Source organism: Mirounga leonina, unplaced genomic scaffold, assembly GCF_011800145.1.
Source record: "Mirounga leonina isolate KUSES-001 unplaced genomic scaffold, KU_Mleo_1.0 Mir_166, whole genome shotgun sequence".
Classification (NCBI taxonomy): Eukaryota; Metazoa; Chordata; class Mammalia; order Carnivora; family Phocidae; genus Mirounga; species Mirounga leonina.
The window spans coordinates 25,971,639-25,996,719 of NW_023270418.1; the positions used below are offsets into that span (position 1 = coordinate 25,971,639).

Genomic DNA, 25,081 nt, shown 5'->3' on the forward strand with positions numbered 1-25,081 from the left:
CCATGGGGTCGTCATGAAGATTCAGTGAAATTGCATGCGTGACGCACATCGAGGCCTGGAATGTAGTAAACACCTAACAAATGGGATCACTGTAATTATTAAACACCTAATAAAAGTGATCATTCTAATTATTATAGTGAATATAGGCTAAAGAGTTTTGACTTTATTTTATTTTATTTTATTTTTTTAAAGATTTTATTTATTTATTTGAGAGAGAGAATGAGAGAGAGAGAGCACATGAGAGGGGGGAGGGTCAGAGGGAGAAGCAGACCCCCTGCTGAGCAAGGAGCCCTATATGGGACTCGATCCCGGGACTCCAGGATCATGACCTGTGCCGAAGGCAGTCGCTTAACCAACTGAGCCACCCAGGCGCCCCTTGACTTTATTTTATAAGCAATAATAGAGGTTTTGTTTTTATAGAATTCATCCTGTTGTGAAAATAATATTTCAACAACATTAACAAAGAAGATGCTTAAACAAAAAGGAAAACCACTCATCCTCCCAACCTTAAATAATTTTCATTTTTGCATATTCTCTTCCAGACTTTGTCAACATGAATACTTACTGTTCATGGTTGCAATCACAGTGTTAATGTAAATTTCGTATCCTGTTTTTCCTCAACAAACATGATGTTATAAACATTTTCCATGCTTCTGCATATTCTCTATAATTATCATTTTTGTGGGTGCATAATATTGCATTGACTGGATGAGCCATGGTTTTCTTAACCATCTCACTGCCTGGAAAAATGTGGGAGGATAAAGCCAGTGGTATGCCAGGAGCTTTCTTCATCTATTGAATTATTCTCTTAAAATAAAGTCCCAGAAGTGAGATTAATGGGTCAAAAGGTAATAATATTTTTGAGGCTCTTGTTACATTTTATGAGATTGTTTTGCAGAGTTTTGCATACTGCTTCCAGAGATGTAGGAACACAGACTTCATCCAACCTTGCCAGCACTGGGTGATGGTGTTTATGAATTCTGCTAATTGAATAAGTATGAAACGCTATCCTGAGACTGCCTTCATTTCCATCTCTTTGATCACGAACAGGTTGAATTATTTTTCCGAGTATTTGTTTACTCTGCTTATCCTCTTGGGTGAAGTAGTTGTCCACATCCTTCACCTGTTTATCTGTTGAAGTTTTAAGGCTTTTCTTATTGCTTTGAGTGCTTCGGGGTTCAGAGACATGAATCATTTGCTGGCCAGATTTGGCCATGGGAGGCTTCTGAGCAGCAGGTCAGAGGATCAAAACTACACCTTGGGGGATTAACATTGAGATTAACTGAGGTCAGTGGGCTGAGAGACAGAGAAATCTGTCAGTAGGCTACTGTGCTCGACCCCATAACAGGAGCCTGAACTGGGCTGTGGTGGTGGGAACAAGCAGGAGGGGTCCATGTCCCCTATATACTAGAACTTGTGGCTCTCTGCCTTGCCTCCCACAACACCCTTCACACACATGCACTCTCCCTTGCAAATTCAGTGGTTTCAGTCTACAGAATTTAAGGGGAAGGGAATTGTCCTGTCCTGTCCTGTCCATTCACGATATAAATGAGAAGAGTGCTGCCCACAGAGAATCACACAGGGAAGCCATACCATAAGCATCCTTTCTCTTCTCGTGTCTCCTGGAAGTAGGGGAGGGGTCGGAGAATCGGTGCAACAGGGAAGGGGGCATCATTGGAGTTTTTCAACCCGAAATATGGATTCCGAGACTCATAGAGTCTAAGGCAACTCATCTAATAGCAGGTGGGGCTTCCCAATACTTCCCAAAGCCCACTTTCCATCCCAGACTTGCCCCCTCTGCTGGACATCAACCGGACCAGCAGCACCCTGCACCATGATTATTTGTAAGACCACAGGTCTGGGAGGTCAGCACTATTTGCCAAGCCAAGGCTGTGCCAGGTGCATGAAATAAAGTCAAAGAAAATGTGGACCCTGCACTCGGCAAGTCACAGTCTAGTGAGGAAGGGAGGCTCTCGACACCAGGAAGGGAACTCCAGCAGACACAGTGGGACCCAATTTTCTAACCAACAGGCCTTCAGGGAGCCAAAATTCGGACTGTCGGTCAAGACGGGCATGGAGCTTCATGAAACAAGGAAAGAGTCACACAGACCTGGATTCAGAGCTCGGTTCCACAACTTCCTAGTCACATCAGCTTTGATTAAGTCACATGAGCTCTCAACATGGCTGCCCTGACATCCGCGAGGTTAGATGGAAGCACCAGTACCATAAGCTGGGTTTCTCCTCACCCCACCGGTCCATGCCAGGCAACCCCCATCCACAAGGTACCCCTAGCCTCTTACCACACCAGCATTGTTCCTCTGCATTCTCCAAAGGAGCCTGACATTGGAAATACTAGGTTCAAATTTAGAATGATCTAACTCCATGGAGTTCTATACAGAAAGAGCCACCTCCTCTTGTCTTCCCAAACATAGCTCCATCCCAAAGAAGGGGCCTCATGTATATCCTGCATGGGAATATCCTACCCACATGTACAAGCTCCAGCCACCACCCCCACACAGCTGCCCCTCAGCCACCCTTTGGTTAGGGGTGCCCACACTGGAAAAAAGGTAGATGGGAGAAGGCACCCCCAGAGGTCCTGGCAGTGGACTTGGGCCATTTGAGAAAAGAGTCCAGAACTCTGGATACCCACAGTGTGGTCTAGAAGGGGAATACAGGCTCCCAGAGGGCACATCCCCTTGGTTGCAGGGACTTCATGCCCCATGGAGGGATGCTGGTTGGAGGAGGACCTGAATAAAAAACACTATATATTTTTTTTTAAGATTTTTATTTATTTATTTGAGAGAGAATGAGAGACAGAGAGCACGAGAGGGAAGAGGGTCAGAGGAAGAAGCAGACTCCCCGCCGAGCAGGAAGCCCGATGCGGGACTCGATCCCGGGACTCCAGGATCATGACCTGAGCCGAAGGCAGTCGCTTAACCAACTGAGCCACCCAGGCGCCCAAAAAACACTATATTTTTTTTTCCAAAACCCTCTAAAGCATGGGACCCAGGGCAAGAAGGAGCTAAGAGTAATATTACCTCTCGGAGTAATCTCCATCTGTAAAAAGGGGATATTAACAGGCCCTGCCCCATAGAGCTGCTCGGAATGTTAAATGAGCCAATACACATAAGTTCATGACATGAAGTAGTTCACAAATGCCAGTAACTGTTATAAATAATATAAATGGACAGAGACCCTAGAAACCAAGCAGGGAAGCAGAAAACAAGTTCTAACACCTTGCCCTTTAATCTACTTTGGTTTCTGTTTTCTTCCCTATTTTGAAAAGCAGCCCTGTCCCCTGTCCCCATTAGGAGGACAGAGTTGGACTTGGAATTCAGTGTGGGAGGATTCTGCGTGAAAAGTGCAGCCTCCGCCCCCGCCCCCTGCCCCCCCCCCCCCGTCGCCGCTACCCACTGCCAGCACGGACTGAAAGGCTCGGGGCTTGGGAAGTCCTAGAAGTTCTCATCTGCCCGTGGGGCCCTCATCACACCCCCAGAGCTGGGAAGGGGGGCAGGCAGCATGGAAAGGAATCTGGTTGAGGGCTGTATTTCAGTAGCTTCTGACTCCAGAGCCACCCCAGAGAAACGAGGATGTCACAAAAGCAGGCTCTGCAGGACCTTCAAGAAAGAGCACCGAGTCCCAGCTGCTCTTTTCCGTGATGGGGAGCCTGACACCCAGAGGGGAGAGAGGTCTGTCCCAGGTTACACAGCAGCCACTTGGAGGCAGGCTCAGGGTAGAACTGGACTTCCAGTTCAGGCCTGGACTGCGTTCAGCGCACCGGGCAGCCCTGGTCTGTGCCAGGGGAAGGTAGAGACGTGGAGACCAGAAACACACACACGGGATAGGAGGTTACAACTAAAAACTGACTCCCAGACCCAGCTGTGCTTCTCAGTACATATGAGACCTCAGGTCCTCACTTTGCTCTCTCTGCTAGACATCTGTCTCTGCAATCCGCCGTCAGGCTGAAAGAGAAAATTAATAGTAATATTATTAGGGTTTGTTGAGCACAGGGTCAGGTACTCTGTTAGGTTCTTTCTCCTTTTATCTCATTTAATCCTCAGACACCCCCGTGAGTTGGGAACTAGTATTGCCCTCCTCCCATTTTCTGGATGAGGAACCTGGGGCTTAGAACAGCTAAACACCTCTCCCAAGGTCACGGAGCGAGCTAAGTGTGCGGCAGAGCCAGGGCAGGAACCTGCGGAAGCCTGCGCTCTTGACCACTGAGCCACCGCCACCTCACCTGCTGCCAAGAGTCCTACACAATGACGTTGTCAAATAGGTGTCAAAAAGAGTCAGGGAAATTCCGTGGACTCACTGGATGGGGTCTCCCAGAGGAAAGAGGAGCCCTGGGCGTCACAGTGAGAGTAAGAGTGCTGTTAATAAGTGGGAATTCATAGAGGAATTCAGACCTCGCCTAATTTGTGCCAATATCCTGTTTCTTCTACATGACCTCCTTTCCAAAGCCCACTGTTTTCCACACGACGGATCCTCCCCCTTCTCAGGGAAAATCCATCCATCCCATCAGCCCAATTCCGAAGAGCCTTGGCTTCCCTTGGGGCTGCAGATCCGCCTACCGCCACCAGAGGGCAGGCCAGCTCTGTGGCAAGTCCTGAGGACCCAGCAGCCACAGAGACTGCCCAAGTGTCCAGCCAGGCAGGGATGGACCCAGATGCCCTATGACACAGCCATCCGCTACATCTTGCTATCAGCTTACTCCCTCCGATGTCAAAACATCTAACTGCAGAAGCAAAACTCATGTTCACACATGGTATCTGATTCTCGTGGGGTAAAGATCTTAAGAACTACCACCAGAAACAGTAAGGACAATTGTTACCACCACACACTCGGGTCAGAACTTCATTTCACTAAGCATTTCCTCATATGGGGAGTGGCTGGAGATTTACTGAAGCCTTATGAGTATGTTCCCACTGTACACATGAAGAGATGGAAGCGCCAGAACAGGGAATAACTTACTTAGGGTCACCTAGAGAAAGCTGGTCTTCAGACCGGAGGGAGAACTGCTTCCAATGCCCTGCCCCTCTGGAGGTGCGATGGGAGGCGGGGGGCAGAATGCAGGTGTGGACAGGGAGGGGAGCAAGGGGTCAGAATGCTCTACCAGGAAGACCAAATGCATTGCGGTATTTCCTGTAAAGCAACCATCCACCCCAACCCCCCATCCATCCATCTACCCAAAAGGGTTCATTGAGCATTTGCTGGGGACACAAAGATGGATGAGAGGAGTTTCCTGCCCTCAAAAAGCTGGCAGTCTAGTAGGGGAAAGTGGTGAGTCAGCAGATAATTATAGGAAACTGCATGCACGCCCCTACGATGGGATAGGAGCAGAAGGGTCTGTGACCCCCTCTGGGGTACACTCAATTTGGAGGTGTCCCCGGGGCTCCCAAGGCCAAGGATTATGGGCAGGGGCATCCCTTCCCTGCATCTCACCCCCGGAAGGGGGATCCCGTCCCAGCTTCGGGAGCTGGCCTGTGTTGGGGAGCCGGGGTCCCCCTCCCACCCCTCTCAGAAGATCGCGGGCCCAGGGAGCCGATGACAGCACACCTGAGTCAGCCCGCCGCCCACCCGCCCCTCAGCGTCTGTCTCCGCATCTTGTGATATTTCGCTCCCCGGGAGCCAGCCCCACTGCGCTCCGGAGGCAGCTCGGCAAACAAACCCAGTGACAGATTGTGCCGCGGCTCATTCCGGGGAAGGACGCCAAATCCCACCCTGCTACCCCCAACACTCCCTCCCCGCCGCCCCCTCCAGGCCCTCCTCCCAGGCGCGGGGCCTCGGCAGGGTGGGTCCCAGGAAACGCTGGGGCCTATTCCTGCCTTCTAGAGATGGGAGGGGGACTGGAGCCCCAGAGACGCGCTTTCCGCTCCTTCCTCTCCGGAACAGGAGCGGCGCGGGAGAGGACATTAGGTGCGGAGGGAGCCCAGGAAGGGCGGACGATAAACCAGCAGGGGGCGCCCGAGCGTCCAGGTGCAGGAAGGCCGGGAGCCTGCCAATGAAATGGGGGCGGGGGTGGGGGGGAAGGTAGACACTGGGAAAGAGACAAGAGACACAGAGACGTAGAGTCTGAGAGGCAGGGGGCCACGGGACGGAAGGGAGGCGACAGGGACAAGGAGAGACAGTGAGAGAGAGAGAGAGAGAGTGATAGAGACAGATGCATCAAGATTGGAAATGACAGGGAGAGGAGAGAGGAAGGAGGGGAGAGAAGGGTGAAAGAATGGGGCGGGGGGGGGCGTGGAACAGAGAGACAGAGACTACAAAATATGAATAAGGGTGGAGGAAGGAAGTGAGAGAAATCGAAGGAGAGCCAGGGAAGAATGAGAGGCTACGCGTAGAGCAGAGAAGGAATGGGAAAAAGAAACCGGCATTTATAAAGCGCCGACTGTATGCCCGGTGCTGTGTTGGACTCCGGCACCGACTGGGGAGGAGGAGCCAGAGAGCGAGGCAGCGGGGCGAGGGGTTCCTTTTCTGTGCTCCCGGGAGCGGCCGCCCGGGGCTCTCGCGCTTCCTCGGGTGAGGCTGCGTGCAGATGGCCCTGGCCTGCGCTGCACGCGCCTCTCCCGCAGCTCCAAACCCGCGGGTGCCGCAAGGCCGCCGTCCCCGAAGCGCCTTCCCGCGGCGCCCCGCGCCTGTCCGGAGCCGCGGCGGCTCCAGAGGGCAGGCTGCTCGGCGCCCCGGGCTGGGTCTCGGCCGGGGTCATCGTCATCGCCGCCTTTGTAAGGAGACGCTTAGGTCACGGATCGGATGGTGCGGCCGCGAGAGGCGGGAGGGACCCCGACAAGAGCAGAATGCACCCCTCTTTTAGAGGAAGAAGAAGCTCGAGTGAAATCAATGGTCTCCTCCCCACGCGGGAGATGAGATATTCCCTTTAGGACACATCACACATACACATAAAAATGCACACACTCGCGCGCGCGCCCAAACTTGCACCCGCTCACCAATGCATTAAGGGGCACACACCCTTGCCACCCATCCCAAGCTCACTTCGCGCCAAACTCTCGAACACCTCACGGTTCCCACCAGTGCGGACGCGCACGCTGGTGGGCACTCAGCGGCTTACCCATTCGCACATTCACGCGCCCTCGCCCTTCCTCGGGCCCGTTTAAAAGGTCGCGCGCAAGCACTCTAGGGTCACACCTGCACAAGTGTCCTTGTGCGCGCGTGCACGTTCATAGGCACTCAATCTTGCACACGCAATCTCTTGCATATGCTATTCTTACAGTCGCGCACACTCTGGGCTTGGGGTCTGGGAACGGAGGGGAAGGTAGAATCTAGGCGAGAAAAACGGCGGAGGCCTGGACATTGGCGCCGGGGACGCCGCAGGAGGGGGAGGTGACCCAGGAGCCCGGGAAAGTTGGGAGGGGGAACTGGCCAAGTCCACGGGGATCCCTCACACTACTGCACCGCCCCGCCCCCCCCCCCCCCGGAAAGGCTTTCTCTCGAAACGTGGCTCCGCGAAGGCGATCGAACACCGTCCTCCGGGTTCCCCAAGGATGGGAGGGGGCCGGGATGGAGGGGGCTAGAGAGCCGCTCCCGCCTCCTAGTGGCCAGGAGAGGGTTAAGTCGGCTAGCTAGGAAGCGAGGGAGGAGCCAGCGAGTGCGGGAAGGAGTGGGGGTGGTTGGGAAGAGCATCCTCGCCGTCCCCACTCTCCCTCGGCGAGCAGCCGGGGCGCACGGACCGACGGACTGACGGACTCGCGCGCTGCCTGCGCTGCTGGGGGGCGCCGGCACGAGGCGTCGACGGCCAGCTCCAGCCCTCCCAGCCCCGTCGCGCCCCGCCCCGTCCCGTCGGGGCCGATGGCTCCTCCCGAGGCCCGCAGCCCGGGGGGCGCAGGGTAGAGCGCCGCGGCCGGGCCACACAGCCCGGGGACTCCCGGGCCCTCCCGGAGCCCCGCGGAGTCCCCGCCGTCCGTCCGGCGGGCTCAGGGAGCTAGAGGGAGCGCCCTCCCCCCGCCGCCCCCTCCCCCGAGCGTCGAGACAAGATGCTGCCCGGGCTCGGGCGCCTGCTGCAAGGTAGGGACCCCAACCCAACGGTGGGCGGAGGGCAACCAGAGGAGGGGAGCCGGGGTGCCCCCTCCCCCCAGGGCGTGAGGGTGGGGCCGCTGTGGGGGTGGGGGGTTGCCTGGGGAGGGGGTAGAGCTTAGCCCGGAGCCCCGCCCCCGCGCCCAGGGCTGCCGGCTGGAGGAGCGCACCCGGCTCGGAGCCTGCTGGGAGGTGCGGGTAGCTCGTGACCGAGGGGGGACGCTGGGGCAGGCGGACCCGGCCCGGGCTCCACCTGCTCCGGGGGACGCTGAGGACTCTGGCCGGCTGGGGAAGCGCCGACTCAGCAACTCCTCGTGCCCCGTGCCTCAGCACTTTCCAGTCACCTGGGAAGACAGGGGGTGTGGGTAGGGGGCTGTCTGGGTGGATAGGAGGCTCAGAGGGAAATCCAAACGGCCCTGCTTAGGAAGACAGATGGAGGGCGCTAGAAAGGGGGATAGTTCCACGGACTGAGTGACAGACTAGGGTGTGGACCAGATTGGGGGTGGGGTGGGGAAGGGGTCAGAGAGAGGGGGAGAGCGAGAAGCAGTCGCTGATGGAGAAAGTGGTTAGGGGAGGGAGAGAGAGGAGGAATAAAGGTTAGACGGGAAAAGCATGGAGGGAAATGGGACCCAGGTGAGGACGGAGGAAGAGAGAAGGAGAGGGGAGACCAGATTCACAGAGGGGTGGAGAGAAGGCGAGGGAGAGGAACCCAGAATCCGGAAGGCAGGGTGGGTAATGGGAAAGAGGAGGGCTGGGACCCTGGGGCCTGGGAAGGAAAGGGGAGTGGGAAGATCGGAAGCCTGACAACCAGAGGGACGCGGGTGGCGGATAGAGATGGGGTGTCAGGAGCCGGGAAGAGGGTCAAGGATGAGCGCTCTGGTTGGGGACAGGGAACCACAGAGGGGAGAGCGGCTGGGGGCCGATGTGGATGGGGATGTAGCTGGGAAGGAAGGAGGAGGAGGAAGAGGACAAGATGGGAGGGGGGCTGCCCAGGGATGAGACAAAGAGGCTTCTGGTAACCACTTCCACGTGGGAAGCCCTCCATTCCCAAAGCGCCTGCCTGTCACATCTCTTCTCTCAGGGAGTGGTTGCTGGGCCAGCCCCGGGTGGGGGGCTCAGCTCTGGGCCTTGGGGGCGGCTGTGAGGGGGAAAGGGTGAGGACATTCGAGTGGGGCGGCAGCCTCCAAGGGTGGGCACCCTGGTTGGCTGCATGCTGCCATTTATATCTCTGGGCCCCGTCGTCGTCGCCGTCGTCGGATCCAGCCACCGCCAGCACGGTGGCTGCTTAATTTGGGGTGTTACATTCTGGCAGAGTGAGAAGCTGTTTGCAGCAGCTCTGAACCTCCGTCACCCGCATCAGTGCTCCCCCAGGCCCCTGCGTCACTGGTATTGCCACCACCTCCATTCTGCTCCACGCTCCCACCTCCTCAGCCCCTGCCCCCTCAGCATCTGCCTGCCAGGCCCCAGCCCTTCCCAGCCTCTTGGGTGTGGAGCTGTGGCTGCTCAGCTGGGACTCTGGGTCCTTCCTTCAGAGCCAGAGCCCTCGATTCCCCTTTCAGGGAGCGCCTTTTCCAGGGTTCCCCTGCGCCCGGTTGGGTTAGCACCCTGGCACCTGCCCTCCACCCAGAGTGCATCTACCTCCTCCCCAAGCTCCTTCTTTCACCAGAGCCTCGGGACTAAAAGGTGGTTCCTGGGGTGAGAACCTTGCTTCTGAGCCTTGGGACTCCGGGGTGATGGTCCAGAGTCCTTGACGATGGTCCCTCGGTGAATGGATACTTTTTGGCTCTCGGCACCTCAGCCTTCCGGGATCGATACCATGTTCTGGCCTCTCTCCGCTCCCTCCATAGGTCAATCCTAGCCACGTCTCCTGGACACTGGTCATTCCTTTTTGACTCCCAAACGGGCCGTCCCTTAGAGCAGCCACAAGCTGGAGCCCAGAAGAGGAAAGTTGCAGAGAGCCTGGGTCCCTTCTTTGCTCTCACCCCAAATAGCATCATGGCTGGCCCAGCCCCGTGCACCTGGGTGCACTTTCTGTCTCCCTTGACCTCAAGGGCAGTGACTGTCACACTCAGGTGTGGTTTCTGTGGATGATGTGAGGTCTCCCAAAGAAAGGTCAGAGAGTCTCTTCTGACATGGACTCATCCGGTCTATACTAACTGCATGACCTGAGGCAACTCTCTGTGCCTGAGCCTCCCTCCGCTCAGCTGCAGGTTGGGGGCAATAATATTAATCCACAGGGTTATACTATGTTATACTCTATGCACAGATACAGTGTCTGGTACACAGTAGGTGCTTAATAACAGAGGGCTTCTGCCCATCCCTGCTCTGCGCTCCCCTGCGGCTCTAGCCATCACCTGCTGACTTTAGAAAAAAGGAAGAGGAGGAAAGAGAGAGGATGGGGTGAGCCAAGAGGGTGCGGGAGGCTGTCACCAGGGGCTCTCCTTAGCCTGTATAAGGAGTGAGCGGCGAAATGAAGGCCTCAAGAAAGATACTAAAGGCAGACTGTCAGAGATCCGGGTCAGGAGGCCTGAGCTACTCCCTCCGAAACTGGTCCTTCCCTCCCCAGCCCTCAGGGGCTCTGCCTGTGAACTAAGGGGGGTTTGCTCTTGATGGCCACTGAGGTACCCCCCCCTTCCAGCTCCAACACTTTGCATCTTGCCCTAGTCTTTGCCAGGGAGTCACAAGATGGGGGCTGGGAGTGGACGTATGGTCCTCAGGGAGGGAGAAAAGACAAGGCCTGGAGGGAAGGAGCAATGGTGAGGAGCTGTGGGAAGCAGGGGGTGGGGAAGGAAAAGGGCACGCGCGCACCGGGCAGGGACTGAGCGCGGAGGAGGGAGAGAGTGGCATGGCTCGCCAGCCCCCACTGCCTCTGCCCAGCAGCGCTCCAGCCAGGCCTGGGGGCCGAGAAGCCCAGAGCCCCCCACCTTCCCCTCCTCCTCGCCTCCAGTGACAGCCGCAGCCTGAATTATGGATGAGGCTCCTTGGGTTACAGCTGCTTTGCCCGGCGGAGAGGGCAAGGAATGGCAACAGAGTCATGGTTACGCTGCAGCTGTCACTGAGGGGGCCCCTGCTCAGGGCCCCTCCTCAGAGAGCCTGCAGGGAACACCATCTCCGACTTGGGGCGGTGGGCCATGATGGGGGTAGGTGTGGGGACCGGCCAGAGGGGGCGTGGGGAAAGACAGAGGAGCCCCCTGATGTGGACAAGCAGGGAGCCAAGGAGTTGTAAATCAGCCCCTGCAGGCTTGGCCCCCAGGCCAGAGGAGACCCTGGGGCCAGGGAGTGGCCCTGGGATTCTGGAGCGCTCTGGAATCACACATCCTTCCCTCTGTCTCTTTTGGGGTGCCAGTCAGCCCTAGAGGCTGGAGCGAAGAGCTCCATAATCCGCTGGAGGGGTGCTGGCCGTCAGAGCTCACACTCTGGTGAGCTTTGTGGCTCAGGGGTGGGATTAATGATCAGAAAAGGATTTGACTTCCTCTGGTGTCAAGTCCTTGGGAAAGCAAGCTCAGAGGGTAACTGCTGGAAACAGAAGTGTCCTGGCCAGGCATCAGGAGAGTCCTTTCTGGTTCTTGCCCAGTCACTTTGCTGTGTGACCTTGGGCAAGTTCCTTGCCCTCTCTGAGCCCCCATGTCCCCTGCATAGCACAAGAACTTGAGCCCCGTGAACCTGGAGGACCTTTCCAGCTCTGAAATCTCCTGTTCTAAGCCCCAAACCTCAGGCCTCACGAAACCCACCCAGGGTGCCCTGCTGCGCTCCCACTCTCCACCACGGCCTGGTTCGGATGAGGGGTGAGAGACAGGCCCCTCCACCCCACGTGGCTCTGAAAAACTCGGGAGGAGAAAGTAATCGTGAAACGCCGCACGGGGGAGGGGTGAGAAGGGCCGAGAAATGCGGAGGTGGTGTGAAGGAACGGAACAGCCGCCGCTGTGTCACCGAGCTATTACATCACACCCAGCCTACACACGCACGGGGCCGCACTCACACACACACACGGAGGACAGGCGGCACCAGGAGGGGCCCGAAGCCAAGGAGCGGGAACACCACACACACCCCGCAGGGCGTGTCCCCCCGGACCCGGGCGGGAGGCACAGCAGAGCATCCGTGCCGTCCGTGCCACACTCGGACCTGCCGGGGCCGGGGGCACACACACCAGGCTCAGCAGCACTGTAAGCAGAGAGCACCCAGCTCACAGCTGGACCTGCGATCACACACACACACAGTCACGCACAGCAACCTCTGGAGCGCAAGGCACCACTTAAGAGCCACAGACCCTCCGTCCTCCCCCTGGAGTCTCTGAAACCCACAGAGCCCCAGGATCTCAGGTCTTGGGTCCAAGGGCCTGTCTTCCTCCCCTCTGCCCACACTCCTTGAAGCAGAAGGTTCTCGGTCAATGTGTGCCCAGGAAGTCACTGCCTGGTTTGTGGGGTGTAGGCCTCCCTTTCCCCAGGCAAACTTGCCAGGAGAAAATCCCAGGACTCATCTGGAAGTCAGGAAAAAGGGCAGAGGTCAAGCTAGATCCCGCCCAGAAGTTTATCAGCTGCAGTGAGGGCAAGAAGGCCAGGGGACAGGGATGGATGAGGAGGTCCTGCACCCCCTACGGGAAACAGGGGGGCCTAGACACAACTCTTTAGCCCCAGGCCCTTGGGCCTCCCTGGGCCTGCTTCTCCATCCGTATCATAAGAAGGCGGAACGATTTCCGCCATTCAGAAGTTACTTCGACAAATATTTATATTATTTTTAAGTGACTTGGAATGAGGGGAGCCTGTGGAATAAAATGCAGATTCCCAGGCTGTCGCCCCAGGAATTCTGATTCTGCCTGCTTTCCGGGACCACCTGGCTGATTCTGTTGCAGGTGGCTGCTGGCCCCAGTTAGAAATGCACTGACCCCTGGTCCATCAGGGCCCTTCCAGCTTGGACAGGCCCCCGTTCTTCCAAGGTGAAAGCTGCTGGAAGGTGAGGGAGGGGGCTGCAGGCACCGGTGGGCTCAGCAAGGCCAGACCCCGGGGCAGCCCGAGGGCCGTTTTGCACGGACCTTAGATTCACGAAGGTTCTCAATTTAGTTCCAGCCATTCTCAAATGGGGGCGATTCGCCCCCCAGGGGACATCTGGCAATGTCTGGAGACATTTTGGTTATCATAACCAGGGGGCAGGTGTTGCTGGCACCTAGTGGGCAGAGGACAGGGATGCTGCTAAACATGCTAAATAAGACATCGTATAGGACTGCCCCGTACAACGGAGAACCATCAGGCCTAGCACCCGGAGCTGGAGAAGCCCTGACAGTTACAAGGGCAAACCGACCACAGTGAAAACCAATGAAAAAAGGCCACCACTCATCCAACAGCTTTCAACCTTGCTTTCCACAGTGTCCCCTTGGCATTTCTTTATTTTTTAATACACCAGAAGCCTCAAAAAGCAGACACGGCCAGGGCTTCTTGCAACCTTCAGGTTGCACCCAGAACCCCTCCGCTGCCCTTAGGGGTGGGTGGGTGGGCAGGCCCCTGGCCAGCAGGCCTGGCCGCGGCCCACCCCCGACCCCAGAACCGCCTGGCCTCCCTCTCCCACAGGTCCCGCCTCGGCCTGCCTCCTGCTGATGCTCCTGGCCCTGCCCCCAGCAGCCCCCAGCTGCCCCATGCTCTGCACCTGCTACTCATCCCCGCCCACCGTGAGCTGCCAGGCCAACAACTTCTCCTCCGTGCCGCTGTCCCTGCCGCCCAGCACGCAGCGCCTCTTCCTGCAGAACAACCTCATCCGCACGCTGCGGCCCGGCACCTTCGGGCCCAACCTGCTCACCCTGTGGCTCTTCTCCAACAACCTCTCCGCCATCTACCCGGGCACCTTCCGCCACCTGCAGGCCCTGGAGGAGCTGGACCTCGGCGACAACCGGCACCTGCGCTCTCTGGAGCCCGACACCTTCCAGGGCCTGGAGCGGCTGCAGTCCCTGCATCTGTACCGCTGCCAGCTCAGCAGCCTGCCCGGCACCATCTTCCGCGGCCTGGTCAGCCTGCAGTACCTCTACCTCCAGGAGAACAGCCTGCTCCACCTCCAGGTGAGCCCGCCCCGCCCGGGCCGCGCTTGCGCACGCAGTCCCGGCCCGCTCTCCCCTGTCCCCGGGCCTGTCCGGCTGCTCGGGCCCGGGGGCCCCCCTTCCCGCCAAAGCTTCTCTAGTTCCCCGCCCCTTTCCTAAGTTTCTGTCCCCCTCACTCTCGCCAGGGGCTCTTCTTTATTTTCTCTCTTTACAGCTTCCTGTCAATGCCCGTTTGGGTCCCTCGCGGCCTCGCTCCCTCACCCTCCAACCCCCCCATGTGTCTCCCTCTGCCCGTCTGTCTGTCTGTCTGTCTATCCCTTTCTGTCCCTCTCTGCCTCTTTCACTAACTTGCCTCCCCCGTCTGTCTTCTTCTGCCTCTTCTGTCTGTCTCCCTTCACACGCCCACTCCACACACTCCCCCATGTCTGTCTGGGTGTATGTACGTTTCTCTTTCCGTGATCCCTCCTTTCCCCCTTGCTTGCCTTCGGGGGACTCTGCCTTTCCCCAGGCACCCAGCCCGAAGGCCTTAGTGGCTGCTTTTCTCACCCACCCCTACACCCTCCCACCTCGGGGGGAGGAGGAACAAGAGGGCAGAGCCCCTGTAATCATGCCCCCATGGAAGGTTCCGCCTCTCTCCAGCTCACTGGGTATTGGGACAAGGGGGAGCCCTATCCTTTCCAGATTCCCCCCAAACCTGTCATCCCTGTGCAAGGGAAGAAGGAAAAGAAAAGGGTAAAGAGCGGTTAAGTAGCTGGAAAATGGATGCTCTGGAAACGGAAGGAATAACAGTAATTGCTATTTATTGTTATCATCATTGATCTAAATATTGTTTATTGTTGTTGTTATGCTGACTGTCTGACAGCCAGATCGTCCCGTTCTGTTTCCCCAGGAAGCAATCACACACCCTCCAAACCACTCTGGAAGAAATTCCTCCCTGGGCTACACAGCCTCTGGTTGGAAGGGGGCAAAGACCTCCAAATTCTACCCCCACCCCCAGCCCCGCCCCCACATAAGCCTGGAAGGCACTTGCTCCTCCCCATCCTGGTCTCGCCAATGTGCTGGTTTGCACACCAGGTCTGTGCTGATATTGACAGTGATGATGAAACAGGTGGGATAGCCTGACAGGTATACCGAGCACCCACTGTGTGTTAGCTGCGGAGGAGACAGCCGTGAGGGAAACAAACGAAGCTCCCTACCTTCGGAGATAGCGTTCTAGTCGGGGAGAGAGGCAAGAAAAACGCATAGTCTGCTGGAAAATTCTGTCATGGCCATTATCACTGCCTAAAAAATGGTAACAGTAGCGCCCACCACGACTTAGGAGACACACTGTGTGTCTGGCACTGTGCTAAGGACTATACATCGACTCTGGTACCATTTACAGGCGTGTGACGAATTTTAACCTTCCTGAGCCACAGTGTTTCCATCTGTAAAACGGGGGCAGCAACAGCCCCCCATCTCCTAGGGATTTTATAAGCGTTCAGGGCATGAATAATTTGTAAAGCACTTAGAATAGTGCTTGGCATACGGTAAGCACTATATAAATGCTTGTTAAAATACTATTTTAAAAAGAGAAACAAGCCTCATTTAACATTGGCCTGGGTGAAATGACCCGTCTTGGACCTGATCCTGGAGATTTGGGTCATCTTCATGGATGATACTGAGGCCACGAGTGGGTCCCAGAATACTCCCTCCCTTTCCTTTGCTTCCTAAATTTGCCTAGCACCTCAGGGTTTACAAAGTATATTCAGCCACCTCATCTCACACCTACCGCCCTTTCAGAGGTTGTCTCCTTACAGATGAGGAAGCGGAGGCCCGGGACCCAAAGACTTTGCAGATAGAAGGCCTCTACACATCAACTCTCTTACACCACTGTCCGTGTGATTGGGGGCTTCGTGTCTCACCTTCACAACAGCCTGGTAGTAGGGGACAGGTAGGGGCAGTAGGGACACAGAACAGAAGTTGCTGGGGCCACACAACCAGGAAGAGCATGGTACTGGAGCCTTCGCGGTCTGATGACATTTCACAACAAGCGTCTGAGGCGCTATCATGATCGTATTACTCCTAGTAGTTGGACGACTCCTACTGACACCCTGACCTCCTTACCGATACAATTAGTTGTTCAGAATGACGAATCTGGGGCCAGGGAGCCTGAGTCTGAATCCCTGCTCTGCTGTTTTCCGACTTACTTGAGGCAAGTTGCCTCCCCATTCTGAACCCCAGTTTCCTTACCCATAAAATGGGAAAAATAAAAATAAGACCTTCCACAAAGAATGGCTATAAAAAGCCAATGAGTTTGTGAATATAAAGCACGTAGTTCAGTGCAGAATAAATCATGTCATGATGACCTGACCCTTTGGGTCTCTCAGGCCACGAATGGTAGCCAGCACCTGGGCTCAGGAAAGGTCTGGGCAAAGGGGGCCTTGAGTGGATGCAGGGGGTAGAGGTGGGGGGGTCCTTCTGAAACGGGAAGTGCTTGACCTGCACCCCACGGTGTGAATGGTGCGGGGGCATCACGGGGAGGGAGCATCTCCGCACCTGGCCCCTTCGTAGAGAAGAAAGAGCGAGCCAGCCTCTGCCTGGGGCTGGCCTGGGAGAACCAGGCCAGGAGATGATACAGGCAGGTGAGGAAACGTGCGGCTGGGGCGAGATCCACAGGACGCAGGTGTGACCGAAGATGGAGCTCCCGAGAAGGGAGCTTTGGAGGGGGCGAGGGCCCACAGCTTTTCAGGAAGAGGAAGGTGAAGATGGAGGCGGGGTGGGGTGGAGTTTCTCAAGGACTGTCTGTTGTAGGCCAGGCACTGTACCAGGGGGCGTTCATTCATCAGTGGGTATTTATGGAGCACCTACTACATGTCAGGCGGTGTTCTGGGTGCCAGGGATTCAAGTGAGCAAAAACAGCGTCCCTGCTCTCCGGGAGCTTATTTCCTACTTGAGTAGAACCAGAGGATAGAAACACCAGCTCTCTCCTTCAATCACGACAGCCTGCATGGTACATAAGGGCAGTCTTCGTACTCAGACAGACCTGGGTGTGTATCCCAGGCCCACCTCTGGCTTGCTGTGTGGCTCTGGGCAAGTTTCTTCACCACTCTGAGCCTCCATGGATCCACCTGTAAAGCGGAGGAAGTGACCTGTGCCTCAGACGCTTGTTGTGAGGATTAAAGGAGATGCTACTTGCAAAGGGCTCAGCACAACATGTCGTTCAGAGTAAGCATCATTTCCTCCACGGCTGGGGACACTGAGCCTTGGTGAAGTCCAGGCACCAGGCCGAGGTCACCCAACCATTTAGGAGCACAGCCTAGAAACGGGCCCCGCTCTGCCTGACTCCAGAGTTCACACCCACGTTCCACCACATATAGCTGTTGGACCCTAGGCAAGTCACTTGCCTTCTGGGGGCCTCCCTCTCCTATTCTCCGGAAGGGACGTAATAATATTATCTGCCTCGTGGGGCTGTGATGATTCAGTTACTACATGGGATCTGGGTAGCAAAGAGCTTGGCACCCAGTGTGGGCTCTGACGCAGACAATGATGGTGACACCTGGCAGAGATTGGTGAGCACTGTGAGTGGGGGTGCCTGGCACAGAGCAGACATTCAATACAGCTTTGTTGAATGAGTGAGGTACACTCCAGGACTCACTTACTCATAAGTATCAGATGAGGCTAGATCTTAATGATCAACTGTCTCACGTCCCTTGTTTCATAGATGAAGAAACCTGAGGCTCAGAGAGGTTTGTGGAGCTGCCCAAGGTCACACAGCCCAGCAGCTAAGTGCCAGAGACTGGAGTGGGGAAGGTGGACGGAGGCAAGCTTAAGAGCAGGATGCTGGATGCCATGGGGGCCTGGGGGGGGGGGGGGGGCAGGGATGCTGCGCTGAGATTCCAAATGGATGCAGAGAGCTGGGAACCGACCTGCAGGGAGGTGAGGGAAATGTGGTTTTCGAAATGGAAGTGAATGACTTTAGCAGCCGCTCTCAGCCCAGAGGGAGGGGGCGCGGGGTGGGGAGGGCGAGGGCTGTGAAAGTCAAGAGCTTATTAATGCACAGAGAACGTTTTAACGGGGAGAGAGGAAGGCCCAGATTTGAGAGCTGTAGCCCAGGAAGTGGCTGTGGGATTTGGCAACAGCTTGGATGAAGGGAGGGCTATGGACCCCCAGACAGAGGCTCAGCGAGGGGAGGGCCAGGACATTTGCAAGAGGGAAAAGGGGGAAAAAGAAGAGGTTGAGATCAAAGGATTCTGTAGCCCCCAAACTGGGGCTGCGGATCAAAGGTGCCTGAATTTCTGGGGCGTCTGAACCTTTGGTCTTCCCTTCCTGACCTCTGGAAGTCCCCAGAGTGCTGATGACCTTTGCTTCTACCCCCACCCCATACTGATCCTGACCAGGTATCTCCGGGTGTGTCCCCCCACGGCTGACACTCCATAAAAAGGGAAACCCTAACTAGATGTCTGAGTGGAAGGGTTTCAGAATGCACTCCCTGGGAGCCGGGAAGAGAAGGACAAGGGCACCAGGCCAAGCTGGGACAGGCTGAGGCCACAGGCGTGCAGAGAATCCACTGAGCTGGGCATGGGGTGGTGGCAGCAGGGGGCAGAGAACGCTGGTGTCAGAGACAGCCAAGAAGGTTGAGGGGACGGATCTCAATGTGGCCAAGAGGAGGGTTCTTGGCAGGCTCAGTTCCTGTAGCGGAGAGGGTGGAAGGCAGATGGGAGGGGGCGAGAAAACGCAGGAGCACAGGAAGGTGGAGGCTGTGGGTGTGGGCTGGGAGTCAACGCCCTCCCCCCACCTGAGAGCCTGAGACCCAGGCTCCTGGGTGGGAAGGGCGGGATCATCCCCCAGCCAGGAAAGGGTGGGAAACAGCCCGGAAACAGGACCCAGCGGTGAGCAGGCTTCAACACAGTAGATGCTCTCATCCCTGAGAACCAGACCTTCTGAGCCTGCTGACCACAGTGATGTCCTGCACAGAGGGGAGGACCTCGTACTGGGGCTCTGGGCCCCTCTCTGGCAAGCCCTTGGTCTCTCTGGGTCTCAGTGCTCTCCTCTATAAAAAGTGGGGCTGGGCCAGTGGGCCCAGAAGCACTAACTCCCAAGTCTGGCTAACCACCACCAAACTGGTGGGCTCGTTAAAAGGTAGAATCCAGCTCCCTGCCTGCTACCCCCCACCAAGAAGCAAACCTATACCTATTCCTGCACCCCCATTAATTCTGAATCACCATTCAAAATCCTTCCAGCACTAACAAGGCCTGATTCTGGGACTCCCCAGCCCCAGGCAGGCAGGTGGGGCAGCCCTTTAAGGGGGCCAGTGATGCAGGGCATCAGCCAGCAGCCTTCCTTCCCCTCTCTGCTGCCTCTGGGGGGTGGAGCTGACACCCGGCCCCGTCTAATATCCTATTGAAGTAGAATAGCAGACCTTTTGAGCCCCAGGCAGCTCCTCTGTTAGAGGAATAGGGATGGACCCAACTGTAACTGAGATCCTACTGTCGTAATAACCACTATTTATTGATGGTGGTCTATGTGCCCACAGGGTGCCGTATCTTTCCAGCATGATCTCACCCAACCCTCCCTCAGCCCGCTGAGTTATACATCCTAAAGAAACTGAGACTGGATGAGGCTGAATAACTTGCCCAAAATAACACAGCTGGGAAGAGGGCAAGCTGGATCTGAAGCCCCGGGCTCTCACTCCTGAGCCTGTGGGCTTCATTGGACCAAATCCCAATGTGCCAGGCACTGGGCCCAGCACTTCACCCATCTGCTCTTTGTGTGGCTTGTCTTCCTTAATCCTCAGCACCAACACAGGAGGATGTACACTCATCCCCATTTTATAGATGAGGAAACAGGCTTAGAGAGATTACTGGCTTGGCCAAGTTAACAACAGTGGCCAACCCACCGAATGCCTACCTCATGGAAATCTTATTCTAAGTAACTTCATAGATGTTGCTTCATTTAATCTCCACATCTTACAGCTGAAGAAACGGAGTCAGAGATACTGAGCCTTGCCCAGAGTGGCAGTCAGTACTGATAGATCCAGGATTTGAAGTCAGGAAGTCTGGGCGCCCAGCCTGCATGCTTAAGCAAACCGGGGGTGCTCATTCTCCAGGTGTGGTCCTCTGACCAGCAGCATCAGCACCACCTGGGAACAAATCCTGCAGCCGCACCCCAGACGGGGGGAGGGGGGGGGGGGGGGGGGGGGGGGGGGGGCGGCACAGCACGCAGGGCTCTGCAGGGGATTCAAAGCACTAGCATTTAAGAACCACTGGCCTCAACGATATTGTTTTCCCCACATTACCTTCTTTTTTTTTTTTTTTTAAAGAATTTCCCAAGAGAATGTGTTCTTTTTTTTTTTTTTTTTAAGATTTTATTTATTTATTCATGAGAGACAGAGAGAGAGAGAGGCAGAGGCAGAGGGAGAAGCAGGCTCCCAAGGAGCAGGGAGCCCGATGCGGGACTCGATCCCAGGACCCTGGGATCATGACCTGAGCTGAAGGCAGTCGCTTTACCAACTGAGCCACCCAGGTGCCCCCCACATTACCTTCTTAATAGGTTAGGGGAGGCGGGATTCGAACCCAGATCTCTCCAAATCAAACCGTCAAACCCTTTCCGTTCTAGCACAACGCTCCCCCTCCTTCCCCTCCTCCCCACCTGCCTCTGAGGACCCCTCTCTTCTTCCCCCCCCCCCCCCCCCCCCAGGATGACCTGTTCGCGGACCTGGCCAACCTGAGCCACCTCTTCCTGCACGGGAACCGCCTGCGGCTGCTCACGGAGCACGTGTTCCGCGGCCTGGGCAGCCTGGACCGGCTGCTGCTGCACGGGAACCGGCTGCAGGGCGTGCACCGCGCGGCCTTCCGCGGCCTCAGCCGCCTCACCATCCTCTACCTATTCAACAACAGCCTGGCTTCGCTGCCCGGCGAGGCGCTGGCCGACCTGCCCGCGCTCGAGTTCCTGCGGCTCAACGCCAACCCCTGGGCGTGCGACTGCCGCGCGCGGCCGCTCTGGGCCTGGTTCCAGCGCGCGCGCGTGTCCAGCTCCGACGTGACCTGCGCCACCCCCCCGGAGCGCCAGGGCCGCGACCTGCGCGCCCTCCGCGAGTCCGACTTCCAGGCGTGCCCGCCCGCGGCGCCCACGCGGCCCGGCAGCCGCGCGCGCGGCAACAGCTCGTCCAACCACCTGTACGGCGTGGCCGAGGCCGGGGCGCCGCCCGCCGACCCCTCCACCCTCTACCGAGACCTGCCCGCCGAAGACCCGCGGGGGCGCCAGGGCGGGGACGCGCCCACAGAGGACGACTACTGGGGGGGCTACGGGGGCGAGGACCAGCGGGGGGAGCAGACGTGCCCGGGCGCCGCCTGCCAGGCGCCCCCGGACTCCCGCGGCCCGGCGCTCTCGGCCGGCCTGCCCACCCCTCTGCTTTGCCTCCTGCTCCTGGCGCCCCACCACCTCTGACTGCGGTGCTGAGACTGAAGAGGCCAGTGTGTCCGTCGCCCGCCCCCGCCCCCCGCTGCGGCTCGGGCCACCCGCCCCCTTACCGCGTCCCGCCCCGGCCTTCCTGTCCCCTCCCCAGGGACAGACCGGCCGCCTCTCCCTGCCTCCTGGGCTGCTGGCTGAGGACGGGGTTGCTTCGGGTGGCTCAGCCCTGTTCTCCCCGAGTCCGGCCATTAACTCTTTCCCTCCCCAAGCCTGGGGTGGGGCACCCCAGGCAGCCGCTGACCCCTTCTCCCAGTGCCCACCGTGGACTCGAGAGGGGGCTTTTGTCTGCAGAGCGTCTTCCACCAGCAGAGCCTTTGGAAGCTCCCGGGAAGGGAGCCCCACCCAGGAGCCCTTTGGAGGGATGCCTCAGTTGGGGCCAGGCTAGCCCTAGGCCCTTGCTTATCCTAGCCCCCCTCAGCCTCCCGACACTGGAGGAAGACTTTTCTCCTAAGTCTACCCGGGACACTTTTTAGGGTGCCTGGAGAGAACTTTCCTCTCCACCGTGGCCCCTGTGTGGTGAAGATCAACAGAAGTTGTTTGGGGAAAAAAAAAAAATTTATTAAAAAATTCTATTATTTTATCTTCTTCTGTAAGATTTGTTGGCTCAGGACCTCAAAAGTCGGAGGAGGGCTTAGAACAATCAGGATTCCAGGGCCAGGAGGGTTAGAGAAAGGGGATCCTTCCCAGGCCACCAAAGTGCTTCTTGCTGGCTGGAGAGCTGCTCCCCCATGATGAGAAGCTGAAGATTGAGAAAGAGGGGTGACCCTGGAGTCCCAAGCAGGCCATTGAAATCTGGTGAAATCTGACAGCCAAGAGTGGGTGCTGACATCGCCTCACCTCCCATCGGTCCGGGGAAGCAGCTACAGACGACCCTGAGTTGTCTGGCGCCTGAGGAGCTGAGGCTGGGGAAGGCCTCCAGCCTGGTTAACGGCTCCCTCCTAGGCCTGTTCCTTCAGGAAGGAAGAGCATTTCCCATCTTACCCTGCAAGGAGAAATAACAGACATCCAGGGTCACAGCCAGCCCAAATATGGCTTTAGGCAAATCTGAAAAAGGCACCTCATCCTCAGGGGAACCCAGCCCCACACCACAAGAAACACCTCAGCAAGCAGAGCCTAAGGCTGAATTTCAGCTCGTACTTGCCCCGTTGGCTGAGTGTCTTTGTGCAGTGTACAGCCTGCACAGCTGTACGCAACAACCCTAGAGATCAATGGTCTCTTTCCCTTGGCTCCAGAGGTGGGCCAGACCAGGTCAAGAAGCAGTTCTGCAAGCACATTAGAGGAGAAACCAAGGTCCTAGGGTGACCAGAGGGACATGAATCCCAAGTTGGGGTACTCTGCTGGCTTGAGGTATGATCTGAAGCCTCATCTTTCCAGTGTGTGCAAGGGAGGGTTAGGGTTAGGGCTAGGGAGGCCTGGGGAAGGAAAAAGCCCAACTGAGAAGAACTTGGGATAGAGGTTAGGGGTGAGCCTCATCAGAGCAACTGGGGAGAAGTTTGATGGTTTACATTTAGGATTAAGAATCTAACCGCAGGGGGTGGGGGGAATGGAAAGAGAGGGGACCTGGATGCCAGGGCTCAGAGAGCAGGGATGCTGAGATCCTGTGACTCTGGCCAGGCAAGTCAGAAGGATGGCAAGAAGAGGAGGCAGAAACGGGAAGGAGTCGACAATGAAGGCCTGAGGCAGGTGGACCTCGGATAAGACTGTGGGATGGGTGGGGGAACAGTGAAAAGAGCCTGAATCAGGACCCTGGGGAGCTCCGGGTCTGGGGCCTCACAGGGAGCCTGTGTCAGGCTGGCTTTGGGGAGGCTAGCGAGCGGCATGGGGGGCAAGAGCTCTGATGGAGGAGGAGCTGCTGGGGACTGGGCAGGGGGAGGGAGGATGCTGGGAAATCAGAAGCAGGCTGTCCAGGTCACAGAATTATCGTTGTGAAATATTCATGGGCCTTCGGTCCAGATGCTATTTCAGAACAGTGAAAGCAAGAGGAGTGTGTGAGCCTCAGGAAGAAGTCCACAGCAATGCCTCTTTCCACCACCCCCACCTCCACCACCACCAGCCCAGACAGACCCACGGACGCCCATCACGTGCACACCCACGCTCACACGCTCTCTCACACACACTCGCACAATGCAGAGCAGTGGAGCACGTGCAGGCAAGCTGACACCCACGGGCCCCACAAACAGGCAGATGCACCCCAAATGCATGCACGCAGGACCCTGCACAGAGACCACCTCCAGAGATCTCACGCACCCGCCCCCCCCAGCGACTCCGGACAACTCAGATTTACAGCCTTGAGCCTCACACCCTGAAACAGGAGAGGCTTTCAAGGCCATCCCATCCAACCACCAGTGCTCTGATGGGGAAACTGAGGCCCAGAGAGGGGAAGGGATTTGTCCGAGAGTCCCCACCCCTGAACAAAACAAAGCTCATTCACCTGCCTCATTCTGTGAGTGGACCCACGACCTGAATTGTCTGCCAGCCCCCCGGGCATGCTGTGCTTAACTCCTCTCTCTAATCTGCCCAGTTACCCAGTCCCCTCCCGGCCCGACTCATCCCTCCCTTTCCATTCTCCCTACCACCTCCCTGCTCCATCTCCTCATTACCTCATGCCTAGAATAGAGAAGAAAATAGCAGTACCCAGCTCTGGTTTTCCTACCTTCAGTCTCTCTCCCTCCCACCCACTGCCCATGGTGGCCAGATTCAGCCGACCAAAATTTGCGTTGTGTTTTTCTGTCCCTCAGAAACCTACAATGCCTCCTTACTGCCTACAGGTTAAAGATGAAATGCCATAGCAGACCATCAAAGATCCTTCAGAGTCAGTTACCAACTGCCTTTCTAGACTTTTCTCTCATGGCCTCGCCCCAAATCTTCACTCCAGCTAGAATGATTCCATCACGCTGGCCGTCAGTTATCATGCACTTGCAACCCACAAACCTACTTTGAGCTCTCCCTAAAGTTCCTCGATCTCCCCCCCGGAACTAGGAAGCCTCTCCCCTTCTCCTCAGATGACAGACTCCAGACCCCTTCCCGGAGGCCCAGTCTGCACCTCTCTGACGTTATCAGTGGGGGTTCTTTGACTGTCCTTCAAAGCGGTGGTAAAGGCTCAGGCTCAGGCTACCTCCAGGCCGATGGCTGCCCCCCACTGGCCACCTTGGGACTCACAGCCAGGCTCCAGTCAACGTAAACTGAGCGTGAGCATCCATCCACCCGCCTGGGGAGCGGAACAGGAGGACGCCAGATGATGGGGTTTATAAGCCCTTAAGCCTCTAAGGTTCTTACACTCAGAGTAGCGGGGAGGGCTCTCAGCCCTGCTTTCGGAACTGCTGGCACCTGACTTCAGACCCCTAATCCCTAAGAGAACCCCTCTCCTCTGAGCTACAAAGACTTGGGGCTTCCAGGCCACTGCTGAAGGGAAATTCACCCACCAGGCTCTGAGAGGCCACAGGCCAGGGACAGTCCAGGTGGCAGACCCAAGGTCCGGCTGGGGTCAGGTTTCTACATGAATTTTTAATGCTTCCAGCCAGACCTGTCAGATGTTCCGAAACCTGAGCATCTCCTTTCATTTCTGTACGCCCGTGCCCT

At 57.0% G+C, this 25,081-nt stretch overlaps 1 protein-coding gene across 1 annotated transcript; it reads left to right on the forward strand.

Annotated features, from left to right (window-relative positions):
• The first annotated feature begins 7,991 nt into the window (after window positions 1–7,991).
• RTN4RL2 (reticulon 4 receptor like 2) lies at window positions 7,992–21,478 on the forward strand. Its single transcript, XM_035012336.1, has 3 exons — window positions 7,992–8,022; window positions 13,593–14,074; window positions 20,729–21,478. The coding sequence occupies exons 1-3, from the start codon at window positions 7,992–7,994 to the stop codon at window positions 21,476–21,478; spliced, it is 1,263 nt and encodes a 420-aa protein (XP_034868227.1).
• Window positions 21,479–25,081: the final 3,603 nt, after the last annotated feature.

Bases quoted from the DNA above. Each gene is read 5' to 3' on its own strand.
- RTN4RL2 (XM_035012336.1), top strand. From the start codon at position 7,992: ATGCTGCCCGGGCTCGGGCGCCTGCTGCAAG. The intron at 8,023-13,592 runs GTAGGGACCCCA...CCTCTCCCACAG, and splicing joins GCTCGGGCGCCTGCTGCAAG to GTCCCGCCTCGGCCTGCCTC. The intron at 14,075-20,728 runs GTGAGCCCGCCC...CCCCCCCCCCAG, and splicing joins ACAGCCTGCTCCACCTCCAG to GATGACCTGTTCGCGGACCT.